Source organism: Natator depressus, chromosome 1 (genome assembly GCF_965152275.1).
Source record: "Natator depressus isolate rNatDep1 chromosome 1, rNatDep2.hap1, whole genome shotgun sequence".
Lineage (NCBI taxonomy): Eukaryota > Metazoa > Chordata > Testudines > Cheloniidae > Natator > Natator depressus.
In genome coordinates this window covers 338,414,865-338,427,499 of record NC_134234.1, presented here as the reverse complement: position 1 = coordinate 338,427,499, position 12,635 = coordinate 338,414,865, and the positions used below count along the sequence as shown (strand labels likewise).

The 12,635-nt window shown below is 43.9% G+C and overlaps 1 protein-coding gene across 4 annotated transcripts in view; it reads right to left on the bottom strand.

Annotated features, from left to right (window-relative positions):
• Positions 1-9,594, bottom strand: part of MKLN1 (muskelin 1) — a 195,102-nt gene extending 185,508 nt beyond the window's left edge. For 3 of the 4 annotated variants that reach the window (XM_074942695.1, XM_074942697.1, XM_074942698.1), the window contains exon 1: positions 9,473-9,594. In XM_074942695.1, the coding sequence (XP_074798796.1) occupies positions 9,473-9,573 (101 nt within the window). In that variant the 5' untranslated portion in view covers positions 9,574-9,594. Of the gene's footprint in view, positions 1-8,893; positions 8,947-9,472 lie in introns of those variants that run through there. The other variant, XM_074942696.1, reaches the window with a different exon arrangement.
• Between the last annotated feature and the right edge of the window lie 3,041 nt (positions 9,595-12,635).

The following is a 12,635-nucleotide window of genomic DNA, read 5'->3' as shown; positions in this document are numbered from 1 at the left end:
AACTGTAAGACTTGGGAATCTGGCAAGACCCTACAGTCTAAAATGTCAGCAATATGAAGAGGATACCCAGCTCAACACGTCCTTCAAATCAGATGCAAGCATCACTATCTCCTAGACATCCCAATGCCTTGAGAAGACCCACCACCCCGGTTAAAGTCAACCCAGGTAAGGCTGATGTTCGGAAAAGGCGAACACTTTGAAGAATTTGCCTACTCCATAACATCCCTTTCTATCAACGCCATGGGCCCACTGATAATGAAGCTGCTTGCAGCTTTGTGAACCTCCCAGACTCTTCAGTGCTTTTATTTAGTTTTTCCATGGATGGGACCTCTAAATTTTTTCGATTCCTAGGTTAGTCTGAAGTATTCACATAAAGATAATATTTAAAATGTTTTTGATGCTATAAACATCAGGTTCCAACTTCAGTCTGTGACTGAGAACTTTACCAAGTCTAAAACAGAAGTTATTAAAAAGCACAGGATTTTTATAGGATTACTAGGAAACAATAAATCAAGTTCTAGAACTGTCTGGGGCAGGGAGGGAAATGGGTGGAGTCACTGGAGAGAGAGCAGGGCATGACTAATGGGCAAAATCACTTTTCATTGGGTGTTGAAAAGGAGGAAGAGGGTAAAGTCCTGAACTCTTAAAAGCACATTGCTTGATAGAATCAAAGAACAACTTCAAGGTGGGTTGTGCATCTGATAACGTGATAAAGCTCACTAGCTCATCTTATTTTTCAGTAGTCAGTATCAGAATTCACTGTATGGTTGTTTTTGATTCCAACAATAAACGTTAAAGCTGCTGATCAATATTGAAAGCAGGTCATTAGTGCATAGGGATTACCAGACATTTTCAAATAGTGTGTGAATTTATCTAACTCTGTGTTCAAAACTGAAGGAAAAAGTTGGAAACAATCAATTGAATAAACTAAAGAAATAAAAACAGATATTGTTTCTAAAAGTAAAATGTAAATGTTGACAAAAGCTATTAAGTAGTAAGATGGAAGACGTTCATTCTCATATCAAGTAAAAAATAATCAGTTGCTTTGGATAACACAAGGTCAAATTCATTATTGAAGGAAACTTGTCTATTGACATAGAAGACCAGAACACAGAGTTTTTGATGACCCAGCAAGGGATATGCCACTATCAAAATATTGCCAGGATGATTTTAAAAAAAAAAAAAAAAAAGTGTCTGGTTCCAAGTTTCCAGTAGCAATTCCATGCCAACTGTATTCAGGAGTGGTCTCCATTCATCTTCAACACCCAGAAGTAAAGATTAATCAGTAATTATGCCATTAAAAAAAAAAAAAGACTTGAAGTTCGAGCTGCAACTTTCTTTTATAACCTTCAGTGCAGCACACACAAAAAATCCATTTATTTAAATTATTCAGACACTTTGCCCTGGATATACTCTTCCAGACTGATTTAAACTTGCTGGTTCACTACTAGATGCAGCAACAGAAAAGCTAGGGAAAGAACAGAGGAATAAAAGAATCAGGTACAATAACGCATATCACTTACTGGGTCAGTTCTCATTTTCAGCAAGTATTATACAATCTCTAAAGGGAAAAATGCATTCCTATTTAATAGTAGTGATTCTATACATTAAAAGGAAAACCTCATTAGCATACAAATCGCTGAAGATGCCATCCAAGAATGCCGACAAAAGCATGATATGGTCTTTTATTTACTCTGAAAACAAAAATGAAATAAGGATGAAAATTTAGGTACAACCATCTAAACTTCTGACACATGAATGGAGAGCACACTTCAGCTCACTGAGAAAGTATTAAGACCTAAAGTGATCTAAAGCACACTATGGTGGTTCAGAGTAGCGGCCGTGTTAGTCTGTATTAGCAAAAGGAAAAGGAGTACTTGTGGCACCTTAGAGACTGACAAATTTATTTGAGCATAAGCTTTCGTGAGCTACAGCTCACTTCATCGGATGCATTCAGTGGTACTGAAGGCATCCAAGGAAGTGAGCTGTAGCTCACGAAAGCTTATGCTCAAATAAATTTGTCAGTCTCTAAGGTGCCACAAGTACTCCTTTTCTTTATGGTGGTACAAACATTCTTCCACAATTGCCATTAGCAGCATAATTGACTGAAAGAGGGCAGACGGATGGTTGAAATGCAGAGAACACTCAGGAAAATTGTTTCTCTACATCTGCATCCAACTGTCATTAAGTATGTTGACATTTGCACTGTGTACAAGGATGACTGATCAAAATATAGCATACTTTTTACCTAATGGACTCTACATAACAGCACTAAACATATACAGTAGAACCTCAGAGAGTTACAAACACCAGAGTTACGAACTGCCCAGTCAACCACACACCTGATTTGGAACTGGAAGTATGCAATCCGGCAGCAGCAAATATAGAAAGTAAATACAGTACTGTGTTAAATGTAAACTACTAAAAATATAAAGGGAAAGATTTAAAAAATGCTTTAATAAGGTAAGGAAACTGTTTCTGTGCTTGTTTCATTTAAATTAAGATGGATAAAAGCAGCATTTTTCTTCTACATAGTAAAGTTTCAAAGCTATATTAAGTCAATGTTCAGCCGTATACTTTCGAAAAAAACACCTATAACATTTTGTTTAGATTTAAGAACATGTCAGAGTTACAAACAACCTCAATTCCAGAGGCATTTGTAACCGAGTTCTACTGTAAAGCCAACAAAGGCATTTTCAGAGGGACCTGACAGACTGCAATCTGATGACACTACTGTTGCAGTCCCAATGGAAATCTGCTTTCATCTAACAAACAAACTGGAACTACTTAAGTCCAAAAACAAGCTTCAGGAACTTCTCAAACTTAGTCTTGACTGATCACAAATCAAAGGTTGAGTCCAGAACAGGAATAAAAAGTTGATTTGTGACCAATGGAACATAAGTGAGTTCCTCCTTCTACCATTTAAAATTAGAATACAAATTTCGACTCAGTCTAAGAAGCAGCTTATCACATCAGTTATTCAGAAAAACTGTGGAAATATAATCTCAAAAAAATAGGACAGCTGAATTCAGAATGTTATCAGTTTTCAAAAAAAAAAAAAAATGAAAAGCCACTCCAGCCAGCTCAGAATCAATCAATCAAGAACATTCTTAGCACTTTGACTGTTCTGATCAAAAAATTTTTAATAGGTTAGATTGTGAAAAAGCAAGTATATCCATATCTAAGGGTAAATACAAGAATGGTAGGTAATAGTTTACTCCTGGGGGAATTCTGTCTCAAAAAATTAAAGAATGTGCACCAAAAAATTAAAAATTCTGCATACTTTATTTGTCAAAACACCACAATATAATCACACCAGTTTCAATTATTTTGGTAATTTCAAAATACGTCAGCAAATATGTCTGTAACAATACAGACAGAGAAAAAGATTCAGGAAATGTTTTTTGACAAATAGATTCCTTACTAGGCATATTAATACAGAACTCTGAGTAATAAATTTAAATTACAATACAGAAACATATTTCCTGCAACCCTCAAAAGCACTGCAAAGTCTTGAGGAGTCAGAAGTAATGGAGGAACTGAGGGAGAAGGAAGTAATTGCTGGGAAGGAGCCTGGAAGTGAACCTGGAGGGTTGCTGGATGTGTGAGAAAAGTACCTTATATGGCAGATGAGCCAGGTACTCTCTGTTCTGGTGCCACAGCAACCCCTGGTGGGCAAAAGGCATAACTACAGCACCTCGCCATCAGAACACTTTTGGGGGGGGTGCGGGGGGGGGCACGGCGCACAAAAAAGACAATCAGCAGGGGACATGAATTCTGTGCATGTGCAGTGGTGCAGAATTCCGCTGGACTAAAACAATTCTGGACAATGTATGCATTTTTGTGTCTGAGGAATATATATGCTTATGAAGTGAAACACAGCACACCTTTTCTGTTTCACTTAATAAAAACCCTGAAGGGAATTTTCTAGTTTTATCACTTTACAGGAAAAAATATGGCATTTTTAGGGGTGGAAAAAAGTCACAACAAACCAGTCAGCAACATGAGACAGCCCTTTCTTCCCAGGGGGCTGAGCCTGTCAACTCTTTGGCAATGTCAGTCTACAGTGAGTCAGAGCAAGAGATGGAAGGAAAAACTGGATTTTCCTTCTTGTCTTGCAGATATCAAGCTACTCCAGCACCATAAAATGACGACTAAACTAGGCACTATTTGGAGGTTCAGGCTGCTATGTGCTAGAAAGATAGCCCCAGTGGAATACACTTATGGGACATTAAAAGGTACCAATGTCTATGCCCTTCTTTCCACATACTGTATTTAATACACACCAGGATGTACTCCCTTAAGAAAAATTTTCAACAAATCCAGCTCAGATCAATAGTGACCAAAGTCGTTGCATAAATCACAGAAACAACCATCTGATTGAAAAGTGAGTTAGTGGTCCTTAGTGCCATTTGCACCTTGCTGGTATTTCAGTCCATGCTTTTTCACACTCTACCCAAGCAGTTCATATAGATGAACAAGATGGGGAAGCAGGCGAGAGCTATGAAAGTGGAGGATCAGGTGCTCAGCACAACTCTCCAGGAGCAGCCTCATCCAGTTGAAATAGCACTAAGATTACTTCAGTCTATCTTGCTATTCTCTGCCACATCTGAGGCAGGACAGCAGAATTCCATGATTGATCTTATCAAATCCTACAAAGTGGTCCAGCAATGAGTGTATGAATTTGTTCTAGACTCTACTTTCCTGGCAACAGCTCATAACTTTCCCAAGAACCAACAGAGTCAATGACATGATTCCTGGATTCTTGAAGCCCTTGCTGCTGCACATGGAGTTCTGAATCGCAGCAGCAAAAGTGTCCTGATCATTATTAACATCATTTGACTGCTTGGGAAACTCAGGAACAGCTTTAAAAGATGCTGGAGCTGTCGTCCTGCAAATTCAAGAGTACTTCCTTGGGCGATATTCGGAAGTTTCTCTATAAACACATAGACTTAACCTATTTTTAAAGAATCTGAACTCAGATTCTGCAATAACTAATAGTTTTGCAATCACCAACCTACAACAAACAAAAACAGTCCCCAGAGAAGATGTCCCTATTGTCAATGCCAAACAGGTGAGTAGATTGCCAAGTACTGGCTGTACTTCCAGCCTCTTGGCCCCAGCCCCATATTAACAGAAAGCAACCAGAGAGTTATCTGAATGCTACCTATAAATATTTGTGTAACATTCAGGGAGAATACCTAGAATCATGTTAACTGTTTAAAAATTAAACTTCAGTTCCAAGCCTTCTACATTTTATCCATTTAGCAGTTTAAGTCAACAATGGATTCAGCTCCCCGCTAGCATTCAAAAAGCTGCTGCTAGCAGGGCTCTAGCTGGCCAGCAGGGACAAGGATTTTGCATTTCATAATTTTGTTTCACATTTAAAATCATGCTGAGTACCGAAGGTGAGTCACTAAACCATGGTTTTGTTAGTAGAGTCCATGAGAGATGGACAGAAGAAATCCTGTCCACACTAATACTTCACCACAACTGTAGTAAGCATGGTTCTACTCCCAGTGACAGGGCTAATCATTTTGGGGAAACCAGCATTAATTCAATCCATAACACAGTAGTACATAGTCTCTTAGCATGCCCCATTATGGTTCAAATAATTCAGATTTACAGTGTAGGCAGGACTGGACCATGTTTTAACTGTGGGCCCTAGCAACATTTCTGGACCATAATTTGGTCTGGTCCTGTCTACTTTTAAAACAAGCCACATTTTAACTGTGTCATGGAGTACATCCTGTAATTGCATCATCTCCACTCCCAAAGGATTTTTTCAAAATTTCAATACTCCTTCCCATGCTAATTCCACTTAACATTTCTCCATTTAAAGAGTGGCAGAATACATTAGCCTGCAGCCCAGGGAAATTACTGTTCCTTGCCTTTACATTTGGTATCATGTTTAAGTTAAGTCTCCAAACAGTTAGTGTGAAATCACCAAGTGATGTGTTTTAGTCCGTTACCACTAGGATCATTCTCAGCTCAACTATTCAATATTTATCAATTATCTGGAAGAAAGCATGCAAACTTTAGCAGCAATGATTTTATACAACAGAAAAATTACAAGAACAACTGTAAGGACGTGTCACCTATACAGAGTAACCCAGATTGCTAGTAATCTGGGCACACTAAAACATATACTTTAATTAGGGCTGTCGATTAAGCACAGTTAACTCACATGAGTAACTCAAAAAAAATGAACTGCGATTAATCTCGCTGTTATACAACAGAATAGCAATTTAAATAAAATATTTTTGGATGTTTTTCTACATTTTCAAGTATATTGATTTCTGTTACGGCACAGAATACAAAGTGTATAGTGCGCACTTTACATTATTTTTTATCACAAATATTTGTTCTGTAAAAATGATAAAAGAAATAGTATTTTTCAAGTCACCTCATACAAGTACTGTAGCAATTCTTTGTCATGAAAGTGTAACTTACAAATGTAGATTTTTGTTACATAACTGTACTCAAAAACAAAACAATGTTAAAGTTTAGAGCCTATAAGTCCACTCAGTCATACTTCTTGTTCAGCCAATCGCTAAGACAAACACGTTTGTTTACATTTACAGGAGATACTGCTGCCTGCTTCTTATTTACAATGTCACCTGAAAGTGAGAACAGGCGTTTGCATGGCACTTTTGTAGCCGGTGTTGCAAGACATTTATGTCCCAGATATGCTAAACATTCATATGTCCCTTCATGCTTTGGCCACCATTCCAGAGGACATGCTTCCATGCTAATGATGCTTGTTAAAAAAAATGCATTAATTAAATTTGTGACTGAACTCCTTGGGGGAGAACTGTATGTTTCCTGTTTGCTTTTACCACATTCTGCCATACGTTTCATGTTATAGCAGTCTCAGATGATGACCCAGCAAGTTTGTTTTAAGAACACTTTCACTGCAGATTTGACAAAACGCAAAGAAGGTACCAATGTGAGATTTCTAAAAATAGCTACAGAACTGGACACAAGGTTTAAGAATCTGAAGTGCCTTCCAAAATCTGAGAGGGACAAGATGTGGCACATGCTTTTGGAAGTCTTAAAAGAGCAACGCTCAGATGTGGAAACAACAGAACCCGAACCACCAAAAAAGAAAATCAACTTTCTGCTGGTTGCATCTGACTCAGATGATGAAAATGAACATGCGTCGGTCCGTTCTGCTTTGGATCATTATCGAGCAGAACCCGTCATCAGCATGGACGCATGTCCTCTGGAATGGTGGTTGAAGCATAAAGAGACATATGGATCTTTAGCACAGCTGGCACGTAAGTGTCTTGCAATGCCAGCTACATCTGTCCCATGCGAACGCCTGTTCTCACTTTCAGGTGACATTGTAAACAAACAGCAGGCAGCATTGCCTCCTGCAAATTGTAACCAAACCTGTTTGTCTGAGCGATTGGCTGAAGTAGGACTGAGTGGACTTGTAGGCTCTAACATTATACATTGTTTTATTTTTGAATGCAGTTTTTTTGTACATAATTCTACATTTGTAAGTTCAACTTTCATAATAAAGAGATTGCACTATAGTACTGGTATTAGGTGAATTGAAAATTATTATTTCTTTTGTTTTTTTACAGTCCAAATATTTGTAGTAAAAAATATAAAGTGAGCACTGTACACTTTGTATTCTCTGTTGTAACTGAAATCAATACATTTGAAAATGTAGAAAACTTCCAAAAATATTTAAATAAATGTTATTCTATTATTGTTTAAACACGCAGTTAATCACAATTAATTTTTTTAATCATGTGGTTAATCGCGATTTATTTTTTTAAAATCGCTTGACAGCCCTAATTTTAATACAGTTATATGTAAGGTGCCACATCCACAAACATAAGTCATATTTACAGGATAGGATATTGTATCCTGAAGAGCAGAGACTCTGTAAAAAACTTAGATCAGCGTTGTAGATAGCCTCTAACCACAAACACCTGGGAAGATGCTGTGGCAAAGAGGGCTAAGAGGATAGTTGGCTGTATAAGCAGAACTATTCAGTGGGGAGTTTTTACCTTTGTAAATAGCACTGGTGAGACCAATACTGGCATACTACGTTCAGTTCTGGTATCAACCCTGATGCTTCTCAAATTTTTTTTTAAAGCAAACAACTACAAGATTGATTCAAGGTCTGGAAAACAAGCCTTACAAAGAGAGAGTTTAGTCTATATGGCTGATCAATGGGAAGGTGAAGAGATGAGTTGGTCACAGCCTAGGAGTAAACATACACAGAGCAGATATCTGACACTAAAGGAATCCAGACTTGCAAAGGCATAATCAGATCCAATGGCTGGAAGTTGAAGTAAAAAATTTAAACTGGAAGTAAAACACTTTTTAAAAAAACCTGCGTAAAGGTAATTAACCAATGGAAATAGAAAGGATGAGAGAACTCCATCACTTGAAGTGTAAGTCAAGACTGGATGTCAGTCTAGAAGATATGCTCAAGTTCTACCAGAATTTAATGGCCTGTTTCATGCAGATGGTCAGATTGCTTACACACAAGGGCACTTTACAGAGAACCATAATGGTCACTCTGTCCTTCAAAATCTATGAAAAATTCAAAACTGAACTGGCACACAGCGGACACCACCAAAAATAAAACCAGGTCATACTATTTGTATGGTACTTATAAAGTTTATACATTTTACTGTCAACAGCCATCAGAATTTAACAGGTCATAACTAGTGGGCAGGGTGACCTAGATTTGCAGTCACCCAGACTTCACCACTTCGGTATGAACTGATGAGGCTATGCGAATAGGGTAAAATGCAGCTTCGAGCTACCGTACTTCAAGCCTGGATCAAACCCTAAAAAGCCTACTTAACCCCCCCCCCCCACACACACACACACACACACTTTAAACAGGGGAACAGAAAACGCTAACCCCGAACAACAACAAACCCTCTCCTGCAGGGCTCGCATTTCAGAGGCTCGGCGAGCGAGGGGAAGGACAAGGCCACCCGGAGGAGGAAGACGAGGACACAGTCCCCGGTTTTGTCCCGTGGTGTCAGGTGGGCCACAGTTAACCGGAGAAAGGATCAGGTCACTCCCTTCCCCGGGTTAAAGCTGGTGTCCGTCCCCCCCAAGATGACGGTGTCCCCTTCCTTCAGCCACCGCTCATCTCTCCTCAGGACAGCGCGGCCCGAGACCCCCCCGCCGGCCTCTCTCTCTTCGCCCACAGCGGCCCGCGCCCGGCTCCCGGGCTGGGGGCAAGGCGCGGCCCGGCGGAGCCCAGGCTGGGCAGCGGGGGGTGCGGCCGCCCGGCCCCGGACTCCTCTGGCCCCGGCGCGGCTCAGCAGAGGGGGCCGCAGCGACCCCCCGGCGCGGGTCCCGCCGCCGCCGCGCCAGCCCGCTCTGCCCCGCGGCCGCCTCGCCCTCCGGCCCTGCCCCCGCGGCCCGCGCAGGCCCGCGGCGGGGCGCGGACGCCGCGCTCGGCCCCTGCGGCGGCGGCTCGGACACTCACTCGGGCAGGTAGGTGGAGGAGAAGCTGCTCCAGCGGTGCAGGGTGTAGCCCAGCACCCGGCTCTCGGGCCCGGCCAGACCCGCGGGCCCCGCCGCCGCCATCTTGTCAGCAGCAGCAGAGGGGGGAGGGGCGGGGCAGCCGCTCTTAAAGGGGCCGCCGCCCTGCGGAGCCTGCGGGGCGCCGGGGGCCGGGAGCGGGCTGGGGAGGCGAGAGACTGGCCGGCCTGTCAGTGCAGAGAGACAAGCGGGGACACGGTGCGGACAGCTGACAGACAGACAGGCAGGCAGGCATGACAGACCACCAGGCAGAGAGACAGACAATCCGACGGACCCACGGCAGGCAGACGGGCAGAGATTGCCGACACAGTCAGACCCGCTGCGGACAGACATTACAGACCACCAGACAGACCCGCTGCAGACAGAGGGGCGGACACTGCGGACAGACATTACAGACCACCAGACAGACCTGCTGCAGACAGACAGGCAGACACTGCAGACAGACCCACTGCAGACAGACACGCTGCAGACAGACATTACGGACACTGCAGACAGACCCACTGCAGACAGATGGGCGGACACAGCAGACAGACATTACAGACCACCAGACAGACCCACTGCAGACAGACCGGCAGCCACTGCAGACACACACGCTGCAGACAGACGGGCAGAGATTGCTGACACAGTCAGACCCATTGCAGACAGACGGGCAGACAGTGTGGACAGACCCACTGCAGACAGACGGGCGGACACTGCTGACAGACATTACAGACCACCAGACAGACCCACTGCAGACAGACGGGCAGACAGTGCAGACACACACGCTGCAGACAGACGGGCAGAGATTGCCGACACAGTCAGACCCATTGCAGACAGACGGGCAGACAGTGCGGACCACCAGACAGACCCACTGCAGACAGACGGGCGGACACTGCGGACAGACATTACGGATCACCAGACAGACCCACTGCAGACAGACGGGCGGACACTGCAGACAGACATTACAGACCACCAGACAGACCCACTGCAGACAGACGGGCAGCCACTGCAGACAGACACGCTGCAGACAGATGGGCAGAGATTGCCGACACAGTCAGACCCGTTGCAGACAGACGGGCAGACAGTGCGGACAGACAGTGCGGACCACCAGACAGACCCACTGCAGACAGACGGGTGGACACTGCGGACAGACATTACGGATCACCAGACAGACCCACTGCAGACAGACGGGCGGACACTGCAGACAGACATTACAGACCACCAGACAGACCCACTGCAGACAGACGGGCGGACACTGCGGACAGACATTACGGATCACCAGACAGACCCACTGCAGACAGACGGGCGGACACTGCAGACAGACATTACAGACCACCAGACAGACCCACTGCAGACAGACGGGCAGCCACTGCAGACAGACACGCTGCAGACAGATGGGCAGAGATTGCCGACACAGTCAGACCCGTTGCAGACAGACGGGCAGACAGTGCGGACAGACATTATGGACCACCAGACAGACCCACTGCAGACAGACGGGCAGAGATTGCCGACACAGTCAGACCCATTGCAGACAGACGGGCGGACACTGCGGACAGACATTACGGACCACCAGACAGACCCACTGCAGACAGACGGGCAGACACTGCAGACAGCACGGGCAGACATCACAGACAAGTAGACAGCCCCTCGCTGCAGACATTGCCAGCAGACAGGCCGACACAGCAGACAGCCAGACACACACACTGCAGAGAGACAGACAGACCCAGACTACAGCCATTGCAGGCGGCCTCGGTCACGTTGCAGAAAGACAGACATTGCCGACAAGCAGACAGACATTGCAGACATAACAAACAAGCAGACAAGCGTTGCAGACAGGCCCACACTGCAGGCAGCTATTGTAGATGGGCAGGGCAGGCCGGCAGTTCAGTGAGTCTGGCTTTACTGGCTGTCCGATGGGACTGTCTCTCTCTCTCTATGTGCTTACCTTGTGCTCTGGCATGCAGGCACTTCCAGGATGAGGACAGAATTGAACCTTTGGCCTACTGCACGGATGGACAGACGTGGCAGGGGCTCACAGACACATGCTGAGATCCAAGACCAAGTGGTTTCTGGCAGGCCAAGCTCTGCTCCGTCCCTGGGTTGCAGTGTGGTGGCGTGTCTGCTAGGAGCCCCAGTAATAGAGTGAGGACCTGCCTGGCACTGGGCAGCAAAGAAATGGATACAAAAATAAACTACAAGAAAAGAGCTTTGTCCCTTAGGATTATTTGTCATCACCACCCATTGCTGGTTCATGGCTGCTGTGTGCCATCTCATTTATGTTTTCTGATATCACAGATGTTAGAGATGGAGAGGCCTGTTAGACAATCAAGTCCATCTCCCCTTGGCCACTGTAGGACTGTATTTGATAGTGTCTTGTCTAAAATCTTTAGAGCGGGGTCCTTTTTGTTTGGTGTTTGTACAGCACCTAGCACAATGGGGTTCTGGTCCATGATTGAGGCTTCTGTCTGCTACCACGGTACAAATAAGTCCCATGTGATGACAGGTTTCAAAGTAACAGCCGTGTTAGTCTGTATTCGCAAAAAGAAAAGGAATACTTGTGGCACCTTAGAGACTAACCAATTTATTTGAGCATAAGCTTTCGTGAGCTACAGCTCACTTCATCGGATGCATACTGTGGAAATTGCAGAATACATTATTATATACACAGACACCATGAAACAATACCTCCTCCCACCCCACTCTCCTGCTGGTAATAGCTTATCTTAGATAAGCTTATCTTAGATAAGCTATTACCAGCAGGAGAGTGGGGTGGGAGGAGGTATTGTTTCATGGTGTCTGTGTATATAATGTCTTCTGCAATTTCCACAGTATGCATCCGATGAAGTGAGCTGTAGCTCACGAAAGCTCATGCTCAAATAAATTGGTTAGTCTCTAAGGTGCCACAATTATTCCTTTTCCCATGTGATGGCGTTTCCACCACATCCCTTGGTAGACTATTCCACAGCCTAGTGCACTTCAATGTCAGAGTGATATTCAGCCTAACTTTCCCCTTTCTTAATTTCATATCATTCCTTTACCCACTGCTACTAAGCTAAAGAATTCCTCTCCCTCCCTAAAAAAACAAAAGGAGTACTTGTGGCACCTTAGAGACTAACAAATTTTCTCCT